Source organism: Mirounga angustirostris, unplaced genomic scaffold (genome assembly GCF_029215605.1).
Source record: "Mirounga angustirostris isolate CCGP_5_RB_7025 unplaced genomic scaffold, mMirAng1.0.hap1 SCAF_14, whole genome shotgun sequence".
Taxonomy (NCBI): domain Eukaryota; kingdom Metazoa; phylum Chordata; class Mammalia; order Carnivora; family Phocidae; genus Mirounga; species Mirounga angustirostris.
In genome coordinates, this window is record NW_026991722.1 from 47,322,061 (window position 1) to 47,344,679 (window position 22,619).

Below are 22,619 nucleotides of genomic sequence, written 5' to 3' on the forward strand. Positions count from 1 at the left end.
CGGGGACAGCTTTTTAGAGAACATTTTTACAAAAATGTGACCCGAGGCTTTGGGGCCCCGGTGTATTTCTTGCAGCTCAGAGGCCAACTCTTTTTTCTTGTTTCCTCAGCTCCTTCCTAACTTGACTTTGTTTAGACCCAGAAGTTCCCAGTCACGAGCTCTGTGCTGGGGTAAAGTGAGGCCCCTGTTGTGCAGTCAAGGGACCAGCCTTAGCAAATGTCAGTGAAAGAGACAGGAGTCCCGGCATGGGTTGGCCTGCAGTTGGGGGGTCAGAGGCCCTGGACTGGTCCCCTGGCCTCTGGGTTTTGGGGTCCGCCAGAAGGACCCCTGGGAGAAGATTATACACTCGGAGACTGTGACTTTAGGTCCCTTAGAACACCTTTTGTTCTTTTAATGAAGTTTGTCCGCAGCTAGAAGCCAGTGGAGTTGCCGGATAAAATACAGGGTGCCCAGTTAAATTTGAATTTCAGGTAAGTAGTGAATCCTTTTTTTAGTGTAACTATGGCCCATGCAATATTTGGAGTATACTTGAACATGATTCTTTATCTGAGATTCAGATTTATTTGGGTGTCCTGTATTTTTATCTGTCAAATATGGTGGCCCTAGGATCCAGTCCAATGGCCTGAGAGAGTTGACTCTCCTTTCCTGGTGGCAAATGTACACGCAGAGATAATCCGTCACAGGTGAAAATGTGTGTGATACTATTAACTAGGAAGTGTTTTCTCAAAAATGAGCCAGGAACAAGTTTTGAATATAAAGTACCCTTCATACCATTTATTGACAATTTTTAAATGTAGAAACTTAACCATAGATACCATTTATTAGAATATAATGACTCTTTTGTTGATGTAAAACACTTCTAATTATTTCACATGTTTTATCTTTTTTTTTTTTCTCATTCCTTAGCGACATTGACCAGCAATACTTAAACTATATGTTCAGGTAAAATATAACTTATATTTTCAAAGAACAACTCATATATTTCTAGAGCTAATGCATTTTTATTTCCCAATAATATTTTGATTAGAGAGTTCTGAGCCGATGTGCCTACCAGAAAGGCAAGCTAAATAATTTGTGAGACTAGAAGTTGAGAAAACCAAATAGTGGTTCTGTCCGTAGACCAGGCAAAAGGGACCTCTTTCTGGCTCCACACTTCAGAAGGCCATGCCTCTCCCCATGGGTTGTGGAGTCTGTAAGGCTAAGGGGACATTTCTTCCCAGGGCCCACACCCTCCCTTCTAGCCTGGGACCTAGAATTCCCTGCTCAGGTGTTCCTGAGCTCGACTTCCCAACTCATTCCTAGACCCAAGGAGTGTCCAAAGACAGACTGGTAGTGGGGGAAGACTTGCAGGAGAGTGGACTTGCAGGCTGATGTGTCCACATACAAGTGTATGAGGCTTCAGTGTGCAGGATGGAGCCTGAGGTAGAGAGAGAAGGGGGCTCACTGGGAGCCAGGAGCCAGAGGTTGGATCTGTCCATGCCGCCACATTCTGACATGAAGCTCCAGGGACTCCAAGAATTCTAAATTCTAATCTAGACTTCCAGGTTTTTTGAAGGTATATTTACTGAGGTAGGATGAAGTTTGAGGCTTGATTTGTAACATTTAAATATGGTATATGGACTGCCATTCATACCCTTGCCCCCAGCCAAGCAAAGAATAGGGCTCTGTCTGCTAAATAGAATAGCTGGGAGTGTTCTTGGAGTTCCGTGGTCTCTGATTGTACACCGCGGGACCTAGCTGAGAGGGAAGAAGGGTGAGATCTGCCGCTGGGAGCCCAAGTTTGCCCTAATGCAGCAACGCTTGCAAAGATGACTGAGACTGGGGATGTGCCACTCAGCACTTGGCCATGCTGATTTCTGCAGGAAGTTCATCTTAAAACATTCAACATGAGCTGTATTCTCCATCTGCAGATAAAGCTCATAAATATCTTAGTTTATTAAAATGCCTTTTCGAAAGGATCCACCACAGGTATGGCTGTAGGCCTCTTTTGTACTCCACTGAAAACAATCATTAGTTCCACCCTGCCTGGACAAACCAGCTGCCTTTTCAAGAGATGTTTCTGAAAATGCAGAAGGCTCTGGATGTTTAACATGTTCCTGTGACATCAGAACACTTGGGGCAGTTCTTTTTCTCCATAGAACTTAGAGTCCACTCAAGCAGCAAAGGAATAAGGGGATGGAAAAGTGAGCCTCTGTGACCCCCGACTCATCCTCCTGCCAGCCCGGCTCCCCCCGCCCCAGGCTGAGCCCGGTGCTCAAGTCTTCCTGGCTGGGCCTCTACAGACTGGCTAAAGCCATGATTCTGTTCCCGAGTCTTCTTTCAGTCCCCGTGATGAAGATGTGTGAGTCAGAGTGAGGGCTGCTGCTCGATTTCCCAAGGCCCGGGACACTGAGGGGTCCCTTGGATCAGTGCAGCAGCTGCCAGGGCCAAGAACTGGTTTGATCCCGCTTTATTTTGAGGGAAGCCGGTAGTTGAGCGGGTCTCTACTTTGGCACATACTCCTATTTTCTTGTATTTGCTCCCTGACCCTGACCTCCGGTGTTTCTCATATAAACAGAGGTCTAAGGCCCGACGCAGACCGGAAAGGATGAAGGAAGGAATAAAGGAGGGGGTTGGATCTGGAGCTGAAAATAAATGGCATGTCTAACAATGATATGGCCTTTACCAGCATTTTGAAAAATTTAGGTAATTTATAAGGAATGAATATTATGGGATACATGCCCAACACCATTTCTTTTTAACACAAGCAGACATTATTAAATATTAAATAGAAAATTATCATCTGTTCCCTGCCGCTACTCCACCCCCCATTTTGCAGGTGAAACAGTGTATGTGTGTGTCAAAGGGAAATAGACATGCGATCTGTCTGGGGTATGATTTTGTTGGACTTCAGCCTGTGGAGAACATATTTTTCTCCTATTTCCCCATTATATTTCCTATATAGGAAATAGAGGAAGGTTTTCTGTTTTATTCATTGCCATATCCCCAAATTAGAACAGTATCCGGCACTGACCAGACATTCAATAAATAGCTGTTGAATGCATTTTATTTATTTATTTTTTTAAAGATTTTATTTATTTATTTGAGGGAGAGAATGAGAGAGAGCATGAGAGGGAAGAGGGTCAGAGGGAGAAGCAGACACCCCGCTGAGCAGGGAGCCCGATGTGGGACTCCATCCCGGGACTCCAGGATCATGACCTGAGCCGAAGGCAGTCGCTCAACCAACTGAGCCACCCAGGCGCCCTGTTGAATGCATTTTAAAAGTCTGCTGTCAATCTGTTATCATATGCCTTTTATAGGAGTATAAGTTCTTCTATAGAGTTTACATATCACATATAGTCTTAGAAATATAGGGGACTTCAAGGTATACTTCTCTTCTGCCCCGCACAAATAGGTATACTTCTCTATACTGCCCACCACAGATACTCCTAGAGGCGATTAATTACAATTTCAAACACACTCGGCGCCTGCTGTATGTCTGGCCCTGCTAGACACTTGGGATCCAGAGGAATAAAATATGGTTCTTGCCCCGTAGGAGGTCACAGCGTAGGCATTAGGAGTGGTATGCCGCTGTATTTGCAAAACTCAAACAGGGATTAGAGGATCAACTCTTCCATTTAATTATTTCTTCTTATTTTTATCCCCTAATATTTTATTTCGGGGACACCCTTTGGGATGATGCCAATGATGGGATTTGGGGTACCATGGCAAGCTCTGGAAGATATTTTGGGATGGAAAGAGGCCTCTTCTATCCTGCCATAGGAGTTATAACCAAAAGGGGATCCAGTGAGATAATATAATGGAGTATTGTACGGTCTGTGTTTGCCAAAGAAAGAAGAGATGGCAAGCAAAGGACAGAATGTCTCCAGGTTTGTTTGTAGTGTGCGTATTTTTTGTAGCTGCCTGTAAGGCCTGTCTTACAAACCTACGACTTCTGAATGACCCAACACGTGGCTCTTCTTCATTGCCTCTCTCCTGACCCTCCACACCTCCTGCCTCTTTGAATGACACCGCTCCTCTGAGCCATCGGAGAACCAGTACCCGAGGACTGCTCTGCTTTGCAGAGCAAAGGAAGAGATTGAGAAAAACAGAAGTGGTGCAAGGAGTTAACCCCAGAGCAGGGAGGGGTCGGGGCTGTCAAGCTAACAGTGGCTTCCCTGTTCAAACTGTCCCCCACACCGCCTATAATGTCACCGACTAGAGACTTTGGTGGTTCTCCATCCCAGTGCCCATTAGAGCACCTGGGGGCTGTAACAAAGGAAAACAACTGAAGCCTCGATCTTGCCCTTAGAGATTCTAGCCAGGGTGTTGGCCATTCTGGTGTCCAGCCAGCATTAAGAACCAGAGTAGGCTGTCTAGCATTAAAAATAAAAAAATCCCTTCCTATCCTTGGATAAAAAGTTGTATTCCTAACCTCTAACCAGATAGCTGCCTGCATGGTGTGGAGTCGTGATGGAAGAGGTGTAGAAGGTGGGCTAGGGCAGTGTGAAGGCGTGGTGGGCGGGTACTGGGAGATGGCAGAAGCTTCTGAAGAGCAAGATGGGAGAATACCAAGGACCAATATGGCCAGCATCAGAGGAGCACTCCTCCTCCTCTTCATCCTTTTCAGCTTCTACTGCAAATCAGTCCAGGTAGTTTCCAGGCACGTGGTGGATGGGATGGATCATTTTGTGGGCTGTCTTCTTGGAAATTTAGCTTACCTTCTACAGAGTTAATTTTATGGCAGACAGATTTAGCTCACACTCAACAGCTAGCTTTTCAGTTGCAGCTGATCTGTAATTCCGAGTTGGCTTTGTTTAGCTTACACATACTCTTGGCCGATTAGGTGTGGTGATAATGGCCACACAGCTGGCCTGGGAGTGGGGCGTGGGTCCTTGGCCCATCACGGGGTTCGGTCAACCCTCTTGCCAAAACCTGAGGCATCTCAGGAGATCTCACCCTCTCGCTGATGAGTGAGACCACTTGGTGCAGCTAATCTGCTCTTAGGCAAATTTCACTGTTTCTGAGCAGAATGGACAGAAATGTATGTTGCTGTTTTCTCGGTGCTGGGAAGACTTCCTCACTGCTCTGCTGTTTCCTTTTCAGTGTGGTGCTCCTGGCACTTGCGTCTCATCCCACAGGTAAGTCATTTTGCTTTTTTTATGGTTCCCATTCAGCCCAGTGCTCTGACCCAGTTGCATCTCTGAGGGACATTTTGTAGGAGAGTGTGATTTGCCTTCCAGGATGGAGGCGCCGGGGTTAGGCATTGCCCACGTACTTGAAACTGGTCTCAATGACCCATTGTGGATTTATCGCCCATGAATGTATTCTTACCCCTTCTTACATTTTGTCGTCTGTGTTTTCATCTGGTGCAGCCTCAGCTGTCCAGACAGGCTTGTTATCTGCTGGATAAACTAGTGCTCGCCTTCTCCTCTTCTAAAGTTCCTTCTTCAAACATCCAGAATTGCTTCAATCCTAGTGTGAAAGGATGTGGTGAAAAAGTTCAGATTCACCCTACTGCTGACTGACATCCTTGCACACATTTTTATCATATGTGATCATGCAATATTCATAATTGCAGATTAAGGAAGTAGAGTTTTAAAGCTTACCTTTGCCCTGTTGCCTGCCTTGGTTACTCTAGAGTTGTTTTTCAGATTCGGGAATTGCCCACAATACTCTGTTCCATTGTGTTTTTTTGCTCTGAAAGGTTTTGAAGTTGATGCCAAATATAACAAAATAGTATCTGCATGCGGTATGGCTGGAAATACACATTTTATTGGTCAGGCTCCTTCAACTCATGTTTGTTGGCCATTTGCTGGGCATAAGGCATTTCCCAAGCCCTCGGAGTCTCAGTTAAAATGAGAAAGGTGAACTGAGTTATTTCTAAAGCCCTTTCTAGCTCTTGTTGTGCCCAAAACAATGACCGCTTTCTTGTGGTGCCTTTCGCTGCTTCGGATTATTTGAACTAGTCTCCTGAGGAAACCGTCGATAGTGACGGAGTGTTTCTGGATTGTGTATGACCCATCCGACCCCGTGTCTCATGAGGATAATTTGAATGACTTTTTTCTCAGAGCATTATTCTACACTTGCCCACACTGATGCACATCTGCTATTTTCTGCCCAGTCCCACAGCCCGGGGTTATCTTCCGACTGTAAGGTTTGCTGCTGAGTGCCCTCTGCACTCTCGTGTTGAAAACCTATCCTTTGTAAAATAAAAATCATATGAAGCCCATGGTGTGAACCCTACCTGTTTCTGCTCACCCATGCCGCTGCTTGTCTGCCTTTGAGTGTGCCTCTTGTCATTTTTTCATGCAGTCAGGTGGTTGCCACCCAAGAGATATTCACGAGCCCCCGAAGCACCCTCCCCCTTGCAACTGTGTTTTGTTCAAAGCCTTTGGAAAGGCTTTGATTTGCATGCTCCTTTGCTCCCTGACTGATCAGTGGTGGATTTGGGTGACTAATTCTCCCCTAAATAAACCACTCTGCCTTTCAACTAAGAGGTGATGCTTGTTTGTTTGTTACTCACGATTCTCAGAGCTGGAAGGAATCTTAGTGATTATCCAAGTTGCCACCACCTTTTACAAATGAGGAAATTGAAGCCCATAGCAGTTAAGGGATGTGGCCAAGATGGTGTAGGGGAGGTGCGTAGCAGAGACACCAGAGTTTAGGTCCTGACCCTTCTCCCAGGTTTTTCTTTTTAAATGCTTCTTTTTTAGGGATCCTAGAGTTTATTAAAAGTCAGAGTTTAGGTCCTGACCCTTCTCCCAGGTTTTTCTTTTTAAATGCTTCTTTTTTAGGGATCCTAGAGTTTATTATAAAGTCAGAGTTTAGGTCCTGACCCTTCTCCCAGGTTTTTCTTTTTAAATGCTTCTTTTTTAGGGATCCTACAGTTTATTATAAAGTCTTCTGAGTGAGTGAATACTTTTATACGATTTTATTAAATTTCTCTTTGGAGCTTCTCTTGGTTTTTGTTTTTACTTTGTTTTGTTTTTGAGAGAGAGAACGTGCGTGCATGCACGCATGCAAGGGGGAAGGGGAGGGGCAGAGGGGGAGAGAGAGAGAGAGAATCTTAACTAGGCTCCATGCTCAGCTCAGAGCGCAATGCGGGGCTTGAGCTCACAATCCTGAGATCATGACTTGAGCCGAGATCAAGAATCAGATGCTTAACTGACTGAGCCATCCAGGCTCCCCTGGAGCTTCTCTTGGTTTGAGGGGCATTTTTCTACCAGTTTCTGAGCACAGGGATGCTGGTAATAGTTTATATAGTTTGGCCAGCATTCCCACATTTCACCCTGACTTATTGCTAAACTTTAAGGCCAATGCAAGAATATCTTGGGCACTTACTTACTCTCTGGGCACACAAAGTGGTCAACAGTCTACGGTTGTAGAATGGCCTGGGCAGAAGAGTAATTTAAGATAGGCCCCAGATTCTTTTTGAGGTGATGAAATGTTCTGGAAATTGGTAATGGTGATGGTTGTACAACTCTTAATATGCTAAAAACCACTGAATTTTTAAAAATGTGTAGGGGATAGGGGGCACCTGGGTGGCTCAGTTGGTTAGGCATCCGACTCCTGATTTTGGCTCAGGTCATGATCTCAGGGTGGTGAGATCAAGCCTCACATTGGGCTCTGTGCTGAGCATGGAGCCTGCTTAAGATTCTCTTTCCCTCTCTCTCTACCCTTACCCCCCCCCTCTCTCTCTAAAAAAAATGTATAGGGGATAAAAAAACAAATCATTCTTATTTGAGAACTTGTTTGGAACTTAGTTATACCAGAAAGAGATATATACAAAGATTAATTTTCCTTCAGGGGCGCCTGGGTGGCTCAGTTGGTTAAGCAACTGCCTTCGGCTCAGGTCATGATCCTGGAGTCCCGGGATCGAGTCCCACATCGGGCTCCCTGCTCAGCGGGGGGTCTACTTCTCCCTCTGACCCTCTTCCCTCTCGTGCTCTCTGTCTCTCATTCTCTCTCTCTCAAATAAATAAAATCTTTAAAAAAAAAAAGATTAATTTTCCTTCAGATTATATTTAAAAAAAAAAGAATGGACATCAGATGCTTAGTCCCATTCCTTCTGCAGGCTTTGATTGCTTGGTATGGTGAACGATTGATATGTCTGTGGTGGGCAGCTCAGGGAGTTGTAAAGCCTGCGGGGTTCATCAGAGAGGGACTGGGTACACTTCCATGGAAGGACTCCTGGATGCAGGTTTGGTGTGTTGCAGTTTTCAGGTAGCTGAGATATGATTGTCTTTGAAGAAGCCAGGTAAACAAAGACGGGCTCCTGAGAAGGATTTTGCTGGCCTGTGAGACGGGCTGTGACTCTGGTGGCAATAGCTGAGGTAGCCTTGGCCTCCCTTGTCGTAGGTGGCTGAGGCTCCCAGCTCCCCAAAGCTGTAGGGTTCAGGAGCCCTTCAGGCCTCAGTAGCCATCATAGTAGACTCCAGCAAAGGCCCTGGTGAAGGTGGGTGTGGGGCTCTGTACAAACTGGTGGCTCCTTCCAGAAGAAGCTGAAGATCTTCATCTATACCAGCACCAAGTCCAGCTTCTAACCCACGAGCATCCCAGGGAAACACTGTAAAATCACACCTACTTCTGTGTGTATGAAGGTGCTCTGTATGTGGTCACTGTGATCCTATTTGTCGCTTTCTTAGAACTTTTACAAATTGTGTGCTAAGGGGCCTTAAAGACGTATATTGGTGTTTTTCTTTTCACCTCTGGTCAGTGAAGTGCCATTGACTTGAAACCTTACTTGTCAATAGGCTGGTCCTTAAGGGCCTGTTTGGGTCAGGAATGTTGAGTAGCAAAACAATCCTGACTAGAATAGGGAAGCTGCTTGTGAAATCCACATGAAAAGAGACTGTCTAGATTTTGATCAGCTTTAACTTTCAGAAACTCTCAGGGCTGCCACATTACAGTCGTGATCTAGCTAAACTGTGCTCTACTTCAAAGTTGTGCAGTGCACAACCTAAGTAACTGTAAGCACTGGCTTTTTGCTTCAAAGAGCACTCAGGAACAGTAAAGATGAGATTCCTGAGATGATGGAAGCTCAGAATCTAGAAGAGTACTGGGGATCAGTTTTTCTCAGCTTTATAAACCTAAGTCAATTACCCTCAACTCTTTGATGGGTCCTGATGATGTTTTCTCATAGCAGAATACAATTGATTACAAAGTTTAAGCAAATAAAATGCTGGAGGAAAATCTCTCTCCTCCAGAAGTATTTGAGGACCGCTGTGATGGGACAACTCCTTCCAATTTGTTAGCTTTCTCATTGGACCCATGGGTAGTCTAGCCTGTTTTTAAGTTAGAACAATCCTTTATTCTTTCCCACTTGCTTATTACACTTTCCATCTAGAATGTCCACGGCAGGGCTTGAGTATCAGGGAGAGCATGTCCCTGATTCCCCACACCTGCACCAGTTAAGACACCGTAAGTCCTCAGGACTCATGGGTGCAGCATTTTTATGAAGGATCTGTGAACAATTGGTGGCATTTTATTTTTTTAAATTTCTTAAAGTTTTATTTATTTAAGTAATCTCTACACCCAATGTGGGATTCAAACTCACAACCCCGAGATCAGGAGTCACATGCTCTACCCGCTGAGCCAGCCAGGTGCCCCATAATTGCTGACATTTTAAAGCAGGGCTTTATTCCTTTCAGTTTCTTTTCACCTCTTCTTTTTTTCACTTGTCTCTTAATTATTTAGTAGTACTTTAATTTTTATTTATTTATTTATTTTACATTATTTATTTATTTTTTTATTATGTTATGTTAATCACCATACCTTACATCATTAGTTTTTGATGTAGTGTTCCATGATTCATTGTTTGCGTATAACACCCAGTGCTCCATGCAGTACATGCCCTCTTTAATACCCATCACCAGGCTAACCCATCCTCCCACCCCCCTCCCCTCTAGAACCCTCAGTTTGTTTCTCAGAGTCCATAGTCTCTCATGGTTCATCTCCCTTCCAATTTCCGCCCCCTTCATTTTTCCCTTTCTGCTATCTTCTTCTTCTTCTTTTTTATTTTTTTAATATATAATGTATTATTTGTTTCAGAGGCACAGGTCTGTGATTCAACAGTCTTACACAATTCACAGCACTCACCATAGCACATACCCTCCCCAATGTCTATCACCCAGCTACCCCATCCCTCCCACCCCCCACCACTCCAGCAACCCTCAGTTTGTTTCCTGAGATTAAGAATTCCTCATATCAGTGAGGTCATATGATACATGTCTTTCTCTGATTGACTTATTTCGCTCAGCATAATACCCTCCAGTTCCATCCATGTCATTGCAAATGGCAAGATCTCATTCCTTTTGATGGCTGCATAATATTCCATTGTATATATATACCACATCTTCTTTATCCATTCATCTGTCGATGGACATCTTGGCTCTTTCCACAGTTTGGCTATTGTGGACATTGCTGCTATAAACATCGGGGTGCATGTACCCCTTTGGATGCCTACATTTGTATCTTTGGGGTAAATACCCATTAGTGCAATTTGCTGGGTTGTAGGGTAGCTCTATTTTCAACTTTTTGAGGAACCTCCACACTGTTTTCCAGAGTGGCTGCACCAGCTTGCATTCCCACCAACCATGTAGGAGGGTTCCCCTTTCTCCGCATCCCCGCCAATATCTGTCATTTCCTGACTTGTTAATTTTAACCATTCTGACTGGTGTGAGGTGGTATCTCATTGAGGTTTTGATTGGGATTTCCCTAATGCCGAGCGATGTTGAGCACTTTTTCATGTGTCTGTTGGCCGTTTGGATGTCTTCTTTGGAAAAATGTCTATTTATGTCTTCTGCCCATTCTTGATTGGATCATTTGTTCTTTGGGTGTTGAGTTTAATAAGTTCTTTATAGATTTTGGGTACTAGCTCTTTATCTGATATGTCATTTGCAAATATCTTCTCCCATTCTGTCGGTTGTCGTTTGGTTTTGTTGACTGTTTCTTTTGCTGTGCAAAAGCTTTTTATCTTGATGAAGTCCCAATAGTTCATTTTTGCCCTTGCTTCCCTTGCCTTTGCGATGTTTCTAGGAAGAAGTTGCTGCGGCTGAGGTCGAAGAGGTTGTTGCCTGTATTCTCCTTTAGGATTTTGATGGACTCCTGTCTCACATTGAGGTCTTTCAACCATTTGGAGTCTATTTTTGTGTGGGGTGTAAGGAAATGGTCCAGTTTCATTCTTCTGCATGTGGCTGTCCAATTTTCCCAACACCATTTGTTGAAGAGACTGTCTTTTTTCCATTGGACATTCTTTCCTGCTTTGTCAAAGATGAGTGGACCATAGAGTTGAGGGTCCATTTCTGGGCTCTCTGTTCTGTTCCATTGATCTATGTGTCTGTGTTTGTGCCAGTACCATACTGTCTTGATGATGACAGCTTTGTAATAGAACTGGAAGTCCAGAATTATGATGCCGCCAGCTTTGCTTTTCTTTTTCAACATTCCTCTGGCTATTCGGGGTCTTTCCTGGTTCCGTACAAATTTTAGGATTATTTGTTCCATTTCTTTGAAAAAAGTGGATGGTATTTTGATAGGGATTGTATTGAATGTGTAGATTGCTCTAGGTAGCATTGACATCCTCACAATATTTGTTCTTCCAATCCATGAGCATGGAACGTTTTTCCATTTCTTTGTGTCTTCCTCAATTTCTTTCATGAGTATTTTATAGTTTTCTGAGTACAGATTCTTTGCCTCTTTGGTTAGATTTATTCCTAGGTATCTTATGGTTTGAGTGCAATTGTAAATGGGATTGACTCCTTCATTTCTCTTTCTTCTGTCTTGTTGTTGTATAGGAATGCCACTGATTTCTGTGCATTGGTTTTATATCCTGCCACTTTACTGAATTCCTGTATGAGTTCTAGCAGTTTTGGGATGGAGTCTTTTGGGTTTTCCACATAAAGTATCATATCATCTGCAAACAGTGGGAGTTTGACTTCTTCTTTGCCAATTCGGATGCCTTTTATTTATTTTGTTGTCTGATTGCTGTGGCTAGGACTTCTAGTACTATGTTGAATAGCAGTGGTAATAGTGGACATCCCTGCCGCGTTCCTGACCTTAGAGGGAAAGCTCTCAGTTTTTCCCCATTGAGAATGATATTTGCTGTGGGTTTTTCATAGATGGCTTTTATGATATTGAGGTATGTGCCCTCTACCCCTATACTCTGAAGAGTTTTAATCAAGAAAGAATGCTGTACTTTGTCAAATGCTTTTTCTGCATCTATTGAGAGGATCATATGGTTCTTGTTCTTTCCTTTATTAAGGTATTGTATCACATTGATTGATTTGTGGATGTTGAACCAACCTTGCAGCCCAGGAATAAATCCCACTTGGTCGTGGTGAATAACCTTTTAATGTACTGTTGGATACTATTGGCTAGTATTTTGGTGAGAATTTTTGCATCCATATTCATCGGGGATCTTGGTCTGTAATTCTCCTTTTTGATGGGGTCTTTGTCTGATTTTGGGATCAAGGTAATGCTGGCCTCATAAAACGAGTTTGGAAGTTTTCCTTCCATTTCTATTTTTTGGAGCAGTTTCAGAAGAATAGGTATTAATTCTTCTTTAAATGTTTGGTAGAATTCCCCTGGGAAGCCATCTGGCCCTGGGCTCTTGTTTGTTGGGAGATTTTTGATGACTGCTTCAATTTCCTTCCTGGTTATGGGTCTATTCAGTTTTGGTAGTTTATACATCTCTAGGAATGCATCTATTTCTTCCAGATTATCTAATTTGCTGGCATATATTTGCTCATAATATGTTCTTATAATTGTTTGTATTTCTTTGGTGTTGGTTGTGATCTCTCCTCTTTCATTCATGATTTTATTTATTTGGGTCATTTCTCTTTCCTTTTTGATAAGTCTGGCCAGGGGCTTATCAATCTTGTTAATTCTTTCAAAGAACCAGCTCTTAGTTTTGTTGATCTGTTCTACTGTTCTTTTGGTTTCTATTTCATTGATTTCTGCTCTGATCATTATTTCTCTTCTCCTGCTGGGTTTCGGCTTTATTTGCTGTTCTTTCTCCACCTCCTTTAGGTGTAGGGTTAGGTTGTGTACTTGAGACCTTTCTTGTTTCTTGAGAAAGGCTTGTATTGCTATATACTTTCTTCTTAGGACTGCCTTTGCTGCATCCCAAAGATTCTGAACAGTTGTGTTTTCATTTTCATTTGTTGCCATGAATTTTTTTAATTCTTCTTTAATTTCCTGGTTGACCGATTCATTCTTTAGTAGGATGCTCTTTAGCCTCCATGTATTTGAGTTCTTTCCGACTTTCCTTTTGTGATTGAGTTCTAGTTTCAAAGCACCGTGGTCCGAAAATATGCAGGGAATGATCCCAATCTTTTGGTACCGGTTGAGACCTGATTTGTGACCTAGGATATGATCTCTTCTGGAGAATGTTCCATGGGTACTAGAGAAGAATGTGTATTCTGTTCCTTTGGGATGGAATGTTCTGAATATATCTGTGAAGTCCATTTGTTCCAGTGTGTCATTTAAAGTCTTTATTTCCTTGTTCATCTTTTGCTTAGATGATATGTCCATTTCAGTGAGGGGGGTGTTAAAGTCCCCCACTATTATTGTATTGTTGTCAATGTGTTTCTTTGCTTTTGTTATTAATTGGCGTATATAATTGGCTGCGCCCATGTTAGGGGCATAGATATTTACAATTGTTAGATCTTCTTGTTGGATAGACCCTTTAAGTAGGATATAGTGTCCTTCCTCATCTCTTATTACAGTCTTTGGTTTAAAATCTAATTTGTCTGATATAAGGATTGCCACCCCAGCTTTCTTTTGGTGTCCATTAACATGGTAAATGGTTTTCCACCCCCTTACTTTCAGTCTGGGGGTGTCTTTGGGTCTAAAATGAGTCTCTTGCAGACAGCATATCGATGGGTCTTATTTTTTAATCCAATCTGATAGCCTGTGTCTTTTGATTGGGGCATTTAGCCCATTTACATTCAGGGTAACTATTGAAAGATACGAATTTAGTGCCATTGTATTGCCTGTAAGGTGACCGTTAACTGTATATTGTCTGTGTTCCTTTCTGGTCGATGTTGCTTTTAGGCTCTCTCTTTGCTTAGAGGACCCCTTTCAATAGCCCTGTACTTTTAAAACATTAAAAAATTGAGGTATAGGGGTGCCTGGGTGGCTCAGTTGGTTAAGTGTCCAACTCTTTTTTTTTTTTTTTAAAGATTTTATTTGTGAGAGAGAGAGAGAGGGAGAGAGCACAGCAGGGGGAACGGTAGGCAGATGGAGAAGCAGGCCCCTGCTGAGCAGGGAGCCCGATGCAGGACTTGATCTCAGGACCCTGGGATCATGGCCTGAGCCTAAGGCAGACGCTTAACTGAGCCACCCAGGTGCCCCAAGTGTCCAACTCTTGATTTCACCTCAGGTCATGATCTCAGGGTCGTGAGATCGAGCTCCATGTCAGGCTCCACACTGAGCATGGAGTCAGCTCAAGATTCTCTTTCTACCTCTTGCTCTGCCCCTTCTCCCTGCCCCCCCGCTTGCATGTGCACACTCTCTCTCAGAAAAAAATATTGAGGTATAATTTATGTATATGAATTGCACCTGTCTTATGTGTACGGCTTGATCAATTTTGACAAAGGTATACACCTGTGTAGCTTACACTCCCTTGAAGATATAGACCATTTCTGTCACTATAGAAAGTTTCCTCATGCCCCTTTCTCATTATTCGCTTCTCATCCACCACCAAAGCCACCACGGATCTGATGTCTGTTACCATAGATAAATTCTGTTTATCCTGGAGCCTCGTATAAATGGAAACACACAGGAAGTGTTCCTTTGTGTCTGGCTCTTCATTCTGAGTAGTGTTCCAAGATTCATCCAGGTTGTTGTCTGTTTCACTAATTGATTCCCTTCTATTACTGAGTAGGGTGCTAGTGTATGAACATACCACCTTTTGTTTATCCGTTCACCTGCTGATGTTCACTTGCACCGTTTCCAGTTTTTAGCTGTTACGAATAAAGCTTCCATGAACATTCTTTTTTTAATTTCTTTTTAAAGATTTTATTTTTACATAATCTATATACCCAACATGGGGCTCGAACCTATAACCCCGAGATCAAGAGTCACACACTTTACCAACTGAGCCAGCCAGGTGCCTCCCCACCACGAACATTCTTACACAAGAATTTTTTGTGAACTTAGGTTTTCATATCTCATGGATAAATACCCTAGGAATAGAATTTCTGTGTCTTAGAATAGATGTACATTTAACTTTTAAGAAAGTGCCAGTTTTCTAAAGTGTTTATACCATTTTACATTCCTACTCAGCAATGTCTGAGAGTTCCAGTTCCTCCACATTGTCACTAACATTTGGTGTTCAGTCTTATTTTAGCTAGTCTGCATGGTCTCTTGATAGTGCTCTTGACCGAGCTGCCCTTCTCACTATTCCTGAGTGACTAGAAAGATACGTGTTTCTCTAGAGGCAGATATGGCCCTTTGGGTCCCAGGCTTGGGAGTGCTTTGGGAGACAGTGGTAGGGATCAGGTAGATAGTTCTCTTTATCCTGAGTGCAAACCCTGCCACTTTTCCCCCTTCGAGCACTGCGTTTGCTCCTTGGTGGTTGGAATCTACCTCCCCCTCTTGTCGTTCAACCTCATGATTCACACAGAGGACCCATCAAGCAGTGAGACCCACAGGAACTGGACCCAGAAATGACCTTGTTACCTGGTGTGTGCTCATGTGTGAGACAAAGCAAGTAGCGCTGATTACTTCTTGGAACTGACCTTCCATTTTCCTGCCGGTTCCCAGGGCCAAAATCTGGTGAGAGGAAGTTTTCTTAATATTCAGATATCAGTTAGTCTTGAATATGGTAAGATTGGGGCACACTCTTCACCGTGGCAATTTCATGCTCTGATCTTCAGAGAAATTGGATTCACTCCCTCACTCAGAAAGTCAGCAGAAAGCTCATGCTGTGACGAGCACTGGGTGATATCTGGAAGTGTCCAATCACTGTCCACCCGAAACGAATATGACACTGTATCTTAACTAACTGGAATTTAAGTAAAAACCGAAGAGAAAAGCGAAGGCCTAACTAGGACTGTGTTGCAGAAGGCTGCGTGTTGCTGCCACAAAACACGTTCGCGACTGTTCGGCTACGTAATTTGTGCTGAAATTGTGCATTCCCCAGTAGCTGGTGCAGGAGCGCTGTCTTTTGAGCACCTTTACCACTTTTTCAGGTTCCCGGACTGAGTTCTCACGGGTTTGGGCCAGCCAGCCACACGCTGCCTCATCATCGGGGCTGTCGGCAGCGCCGTCATTAACCTCTGCTGGGTAGAGGTTGGCGCGCACCCTCCTTATTGAAGAACGGGGGGAAGAGAGGAGCCAGGCTGCCGGCAGCAGAGGGGAAGCATTTGGGGCACATTTGAAATGAAGGACCAGCAGAGCCAGCTGGAAAGGGGAACGGTCTCTGCAGGGGAAGCAAGAGGAGTTAGGTGCTTTCAGGTACTGCTGGTTTAGTAGCGCTTAGCCTATGCCGGGGGTGATCCCAACGCCCTGGATATGAGATGAGTGAGGCAGAGTCCCTCCACGCAAGGACTTGGTGGTTACACAAGGAGAGACAGGCACGGCGTCAACTAAGTACTGTGTGGGAAATGTGTAGGCTTAGAAATGGCTCAAAGATAAAGAGTGAGCCATTCTCTCTGTCAGGAATTTATAGGCTCTGTTTTCAGGGTTTCAGTGAAGGTGATCACGTAACCAGTAAATTCCCTAGGACCGTGATGTTTTTCCTTTGTCTTCCTGCCTCCCAGCCCGCCTCGGACCACCCCACGGCTCATCAGAGCCCCCCACCGCAGCCCGTGCTGGGCTGGGAAGGCTGCCAGTGCCCCGCGAACCCCGTTCTGATGAGAGCCTGGGTGCAGAGAGGAGCAGCACCCGAGGAATCTCGAGGTCCTGCACTTAGCTCATCTCCTCTCTGTCCTTCCTCCTCACCACACAGACCGCACGGCCGGTGCCCTTGCACTGAGAGGGACACTGGAAGGGGGCCAAGAACCACAGTGGCCAGAGAGAGCGAAACCCTGCATGGACTGTCACTTCGCCCGCCTGCACGGGCCGGGGGGGCGGTGCTCTGGCCGCCCTCTGGGGCTGGGGTTCCCCCTGGTTACCTCGCTGTCACTTCTGTGTGGAAAGGGCCCCCCGCAGAAATCGTGCTCTTCCCGCGCTGAGCCTGATGTTGTCGTTTGCAAAACCCCTCCACCAGCGCCGGCCCGTGTAGATGGTGGAAGTGGTCAGGGGAGTCGTGGCAGGAAGAAAGCGAGAGCTCTGAACCTCTGGTTGGGCTGCACGAAAACCAGATCCCAAGAGACCCTCTCCCTTTGTAGTTAAGAGCACGCACATATGCACAAACAAAACAAAACAACAGTCGTGATAAAAAAAAAAAACAAACAAACCCTCTAAGGAGATGGAATTCAGGCCTTTCCTTCCCAAGAGGTGGTTGAATTAATTGAAATCGGTTCGGTCTCTGAGGAAGGGTAGCAGCCCGTTGGGTCTTGTTCTGACACTCTTGATTATAAGTGCAGCGATGAAGGAATTACTGACTGTATGTTGCACGCGCAGCTAGGACACTGTGAGTCCCTCACTTAGGAAGATCAGCCGTTCTTGCTCCAATCCATCCGGATCTGGGAGACAGACTGGGGCCCGGGGGTCTGGAAGGTCTGGCTCCTCCCGAGTCTCAGAAACTCCAGATTTGGGAGGATTAGGCTATCTGCTGTGGAAATGCTTAATTCCTTTTCTCTGGACATTTCTGGAAGGCTTTCTGCTTTTTTAATCTCCTGACTTCTTGTTTGTGACCAAGTTCAAATTCCAGAGAGGGAAGCGGCCAATATGTGTGATTATTTCCTCTTGTACCAAGTGGAACTAAAAGAATGAACTTACTTCACTAGAAATAAATGTACCCTTTGGACCTTAAACCCAAATGAGTAAGCTCAGTCGGTCTGGCCCCTGTGCTGTTCGTGCAGTAATTAAACACCAAATGAAAAAAAGATGGCACGCATTCACGATCTTTTTTTGGACATAAGGCAGAAAAGAATAGAATAATGTTAAAAAAAAAAAAAAGATTCTTTTTGTCCTACACTCCACCTTGGGCAGGGATGGCTGCCGGGTGATGAGGAAAGATTGTAGGGTTTGGAGTGACTCGGGGGTGTACATTCCGGCTTCCCAGTTCAAGAGGTGTGCAATCCTAGACACATCCCTTAACTTCTCTGAGCACCAGTTAAATGGGGATACTGGAACACCAGAGAGTTATTACAAGGACTGAAAGATGTCGTACATAGAGCTTTTAGCGTAGGGCCCTGTGCAGGCCAGACTCTCGCTAACTGGGCATTATGGATCATCACACTATTATTTTAAGACGATGCCGCTAACACAGAAACCCTGGGGATGGCAGAGGGAATTCAGTGCCGGGCAGCTCAGTGCTCAGATGGCTGTGCTGAAGACCCTCGCCTGTGTTTCCCGGGGCTGCTGGGGACGGGGCGTGTGGGGACCCATTGTCTCACCGTTGCTGTGCCTCTCAGGTGATCTCGTCAGCGTCCCGGACTTTCCGTTCCTGTATTTCTACAGATTCCATGGCAGCTGCTGTGCCAGGTAAGCTTAACCCATAAACCCCTGGCCCTATTAATTTGTCTTCATCAAGTCCAGGGTCACTGCCGGTTGGTTATCCAGATGAGGGCAGAAGAGAGTGGTGGCCGGGCCAGGAAGCTGCTCCCTTGGCCATCTGGGGGTTGTCATCCACATCCTTAGGTGCTCAGGGCTGGCCTGGGGCCTGGGGGACCTGTGTTCTACAGAAGTTTCTTGGCCAGGGCAGAAGAGCCAAGAACCTTGCACTGTTTTTCTCTCCACAAGCCATTCCTAAACAGAACTTCATTGTATAAGATGATGCATTGGATTCAGTTCAAGGGAAGATTTGGGTCCAGAATTGCACCCGTTCAGCTTCCTCCTTGGCCCCTGCTTTGTCCCTAAAGGGCGCCCTCCCAAAAATCTTGACTGAATCCTAAGACCCTGAGAAACAGGTTTTGGAAACCAGTGACTAGGCGACATCTAGACAACAAAGTGACCTTCACTACGCGGCCTTGGGAGGTACTAAGACCAATGAGATGGGTACATATAGATGAAGTTCAGACCCACCCTCTACCCCTTCCTAGCCATGATTCCCATGTTGCTTGACTTTCTCATGCTGAGAAATGGAAAGACTTCTGTAGATAGTCTTGAGGTGTGTGTTCTGATAGGGTGGGAAGCCCAGTCTTGGGTTGAATGCCGGCCTTGCTGCTTGCTAATGTGTTTGTTCTTTGGGCAAGCTGTCCTAGTTCTGCCAAGCTTTAGTCGAGTTTTCTCATCTGTAAAGTGAAAAGATAATACCACTCCTGGGTGATCGCGTATGCTAAATAAGGTGTGTAAGCTCTAAGCATTTCGCCTGGCCTAGTAAATGATGGCCATTACTATTATCTGCTCAGCTTGAGTATAATTAACTAAAATGTCCACAGACCATGAGCAATTGCTAAGCCAGACCACTTCTTCCCGCACATAAAAGGTTGTACCTTGTGGGGCAGTGATTCTTTACAGAGTCAAAAAGCTGGTGTGTGGCTACATACTGTTTCTGATAGGGGTGTGTTAGGACAAAAAAAAAAATCAATACTGTACAGTTTGCTTTTGCATTTGAGCCTCAGAATGGCACTTAACATCCTCAGCTAACTTTCGGGAGGATGCTGTCAGAATTCATCTTCCCAGTTCCTGTCAGTTTGGTCAGGCCCTGTGGGCTGCCCGTTAGCCAGGCTCGGGTAGCATGACTGTTACTGCTCCTCTGGTGTCCATGGACTTGTTTCCCTTTGGGTCAGGTTTTTTGGCAGCACCAGCGCAGTGTGGAGGGGAGTACAGTCGTCGTTCCGTTCTTTGAAACAGAGAACACAGTTCGTAGCCCGTTGATGCTGGCTTGGTGGGGCAGTAGTCTGGCTCCATTTCTGCCCCTTTTAATCTGCAAATTTCTTACAACCCAGCATGAAAAATCAGGGTTTTATACTTTAAAGATTTGGAAATCGTTGCTTGAATTGCTAGGAATCTCTTACGTTCTACCCACCGCCAACCCCCGGCTGCAGTATGAAGCTTAAACTCTTTTAAGAATGTATCTGTTTTCCCCACGTCATCTCATGATTCCTCCAGGGCCGTAGCTCAGACTAAGTGTTGTCACCTTCAGAGGCCCTGGAGGAACTCAGAAGGAGTCATGGAGGCCTGAGAGGATGGTGGTAGCCGTGACCCAGACACACATTAACGGGGAACCCAGGCTCTTTTACTTCTGGGATCCTCCCATTGCTTTTAAGGTCTACCTCCATGGCGAGGGTAGAAGAGCTGAATGTGGAAGGAGAAAGAGAGGGACCCATGAGTAATTTGGAAATGATTCAAAGACATACCAGTCAAGGGATGGGAAGGAGTCATGGATGCTTTCCCAAGCGTGTTGGGCACAGACTGGGAGTGGCTCTGTTCTAGCAGAGTCTGTGCTGAGGGGAAAGGGGACGTGGAATTTTGCCCTTCCTCTGGCTGGAGGTGGGGGGGGGGGGGATCAGAGGGGGGGGCCTATGGGAGGCAGCACAGGCCCCTGCGAAGTTGTTACCTCCCTGGAGGCAGGGGTGGAGGCCACCAGCAGGAGCCCTGGAGCGCCGGCCGCCTTACTTTCCCCTGCCAACCTCGCAGTGGCCGCGGGCACCTGCAGCATCACACTCTGTCTTTGTTGGGTCAAGAAGGCATCTTCACTGTGGAGAACCTTTTAAAGAACCAGGACACCTGGATTCTGATTGTGCCTGCTCCTCAGTTTGCTTGTTAATAAAGTGAGATTTGGGGCTAGGGAGGCTTTCTGTTCTGAAAGTCTCTGATTTCCATAAGATAGGATGAGAACCACTATGCATATTCCTGCTTTAACAACACAGAACCTGAGGCAAGAAAAAAAGGGACAAAGGGGGATGAGTCAAGGTCATGAGGGTCAGTGGGCACAACCCAGGTCACTCAATTTCTAGCCTGCTGCTTACCCCCCTGGACCTCCTTGCCTTTCGGGTGTGAATGACTGACTGTCTTCATCCATAGCCGCCCAGCCTCCCATGACTACGGATGCAAATCTGAACAAACTTTGCAGGTCATCAGGGTCCAACAGGCTGAAATAAACGCAAGGGAACCCTCATCCCTGTCCTTGGTCCTGCCCCAAGAATGTGGCTATGAACTAACCTAATCTAATGAAGCGAAGGCACACATTTCTGTGAAATTTGGCCTTACAGCTGTTTAACTCAATCCAACCTGTTTCTTAGTAAATTTGTCAAACATTTATGTCATACCTACCGTGACCAAGGCACCATGTTTGGCTCCGTGGGGGAAAACACAGAGAAGCCCAAGATTGGGCCCTGCCCTCTCAGAGCGCATGATCTGAGTTGGGGCCCCACAGCAGTGCCTGTAATAAAGGTGAGATGACAGGGTGGCACTTGAGACCCTGGAGGTACAAATGATGCCTCCTGAAAAGCAGGAGATATGACTGCAGTTGTACCCCAAACCACAGAGGCAGGTCCTGCTTTTCAATTTCTCTTAAGTCACACTCAAGTCCCCGCTTGACAAGAAGTCAACTTCTATCATGGATTCTCTCTGCTACACTCTCTTCCCCAATTGCCCAGCCTCCAAATGCAAGGAGGAGTGACCATTCTGTTGGAGTGCCCTTCGCTTTGTCCTTGACCACACAGTGATGCTTTCAGAAATGGTTCCAGCATAGAGCACTACTTCCCCGTCCACCGCTATGCCAGTGCCTTGCTGCTCCAGATCTCTAGAATTCCCCATGGGGCGTGGTCTCTCAGGTCACACACTTGGGCTTAGGCGTCATTCCCAAAGCATAACATATGTGTAGCTGAGCCTGGTTTGGGGGACATCTGCTACTGGAGCCAGCCCTCCCCTTCAGATTCTTACCTTGAACCCAGGAGTCAGTCCAGACCCTCTGTCCCCATATGGTGAGTTTTGCTTTGGAAGTCTTTTTCTGGCAGTTTGTTCTGCTTGAAGAAAGTTGAAGTTCTACCTTGGCAAGCACCAAGCTCCAGAAATAATATGGGAGGGAGCAGGAGGTATTGTCCTCCACACTTTTTTCTTTCATGATTTAGCCAGAGACTTCCCAAGTTCCTATACTCCCTCCCCCATGGCCCGCTACCCAGTGGAACTCTCTTATCATAGCTCCTTAGAAAATTAGAGCTTCCTGGGTTTTTAAATCCAGAGATCACTAGAAAACCCAGATGAGATACAGGTTCTGTAATAATTAGAAACTGACTGGTAAAATCTAAGAGAAAATAGCTATTGCTTAAAAGGAAGACAAGCCTCACTAACAAAAGAATATTTTCTCCTTCCAGTGGATTGTTAGGATTCTTTCTCATGCTCAGCACAGTGAAGCTGAAAAGCCTTATGGCCCCAGGGCAGTGTGCAGCCTGGATTTTCTTTGCTAAGGTAAGAACGAGGGAAGGAGCAGGGAAAAATCAATCTCAGGAGCCTTCATATCCAGTGTTTTTGGAGCATGTGTAACGTCAGGTCTGATCTTCATGAAATCATTTCCAGTCATCGGCCCTGAGCCTGATCCTTCAGTGATGACAATTTCTGAGGTCCTCTGCCTATTTTATCAG

The 22,619-nt window shown here is 45.3% G+C and overlaps 1 protein-coding gene across 14 annotated transcripts in view; it reads left to right on the plus strand.

The window, feature by feature from the left end:
* Positions 1-22,619, plus strand: part of TMEM241 (transmembrane protein 241) — a 115,764-nt gene that overhangs the window by 50,005 nt on the left and 43,140 nt on the right. For all 14 annotated transcript variants that reach the window (XR_010407284.1, XR_010407285.1, XR_006792979.3 and 11 more), the window contains 4 exons: positions 907-942; positions 5,086-5,120; positions 18,507-18,576; positions 22,353-22,446. Coding sequence is in view for 11 of the 14 variants with exons in the window: in XM_064577819.1 (XP_064433889.1) it covers positions 907-942; positions 5,086-5,120; positions 18,507-18,576; positions 22,353-22,446 (235 nt within the window). In the remaining 3 variants the exon portion in view is untranslated. The remainder of the gene's footprint in view (positions 1-906; positions 943-5,085; positions 5,121-18,506; positions 18,577-22,352; positions 22,447-22,619) is intronic.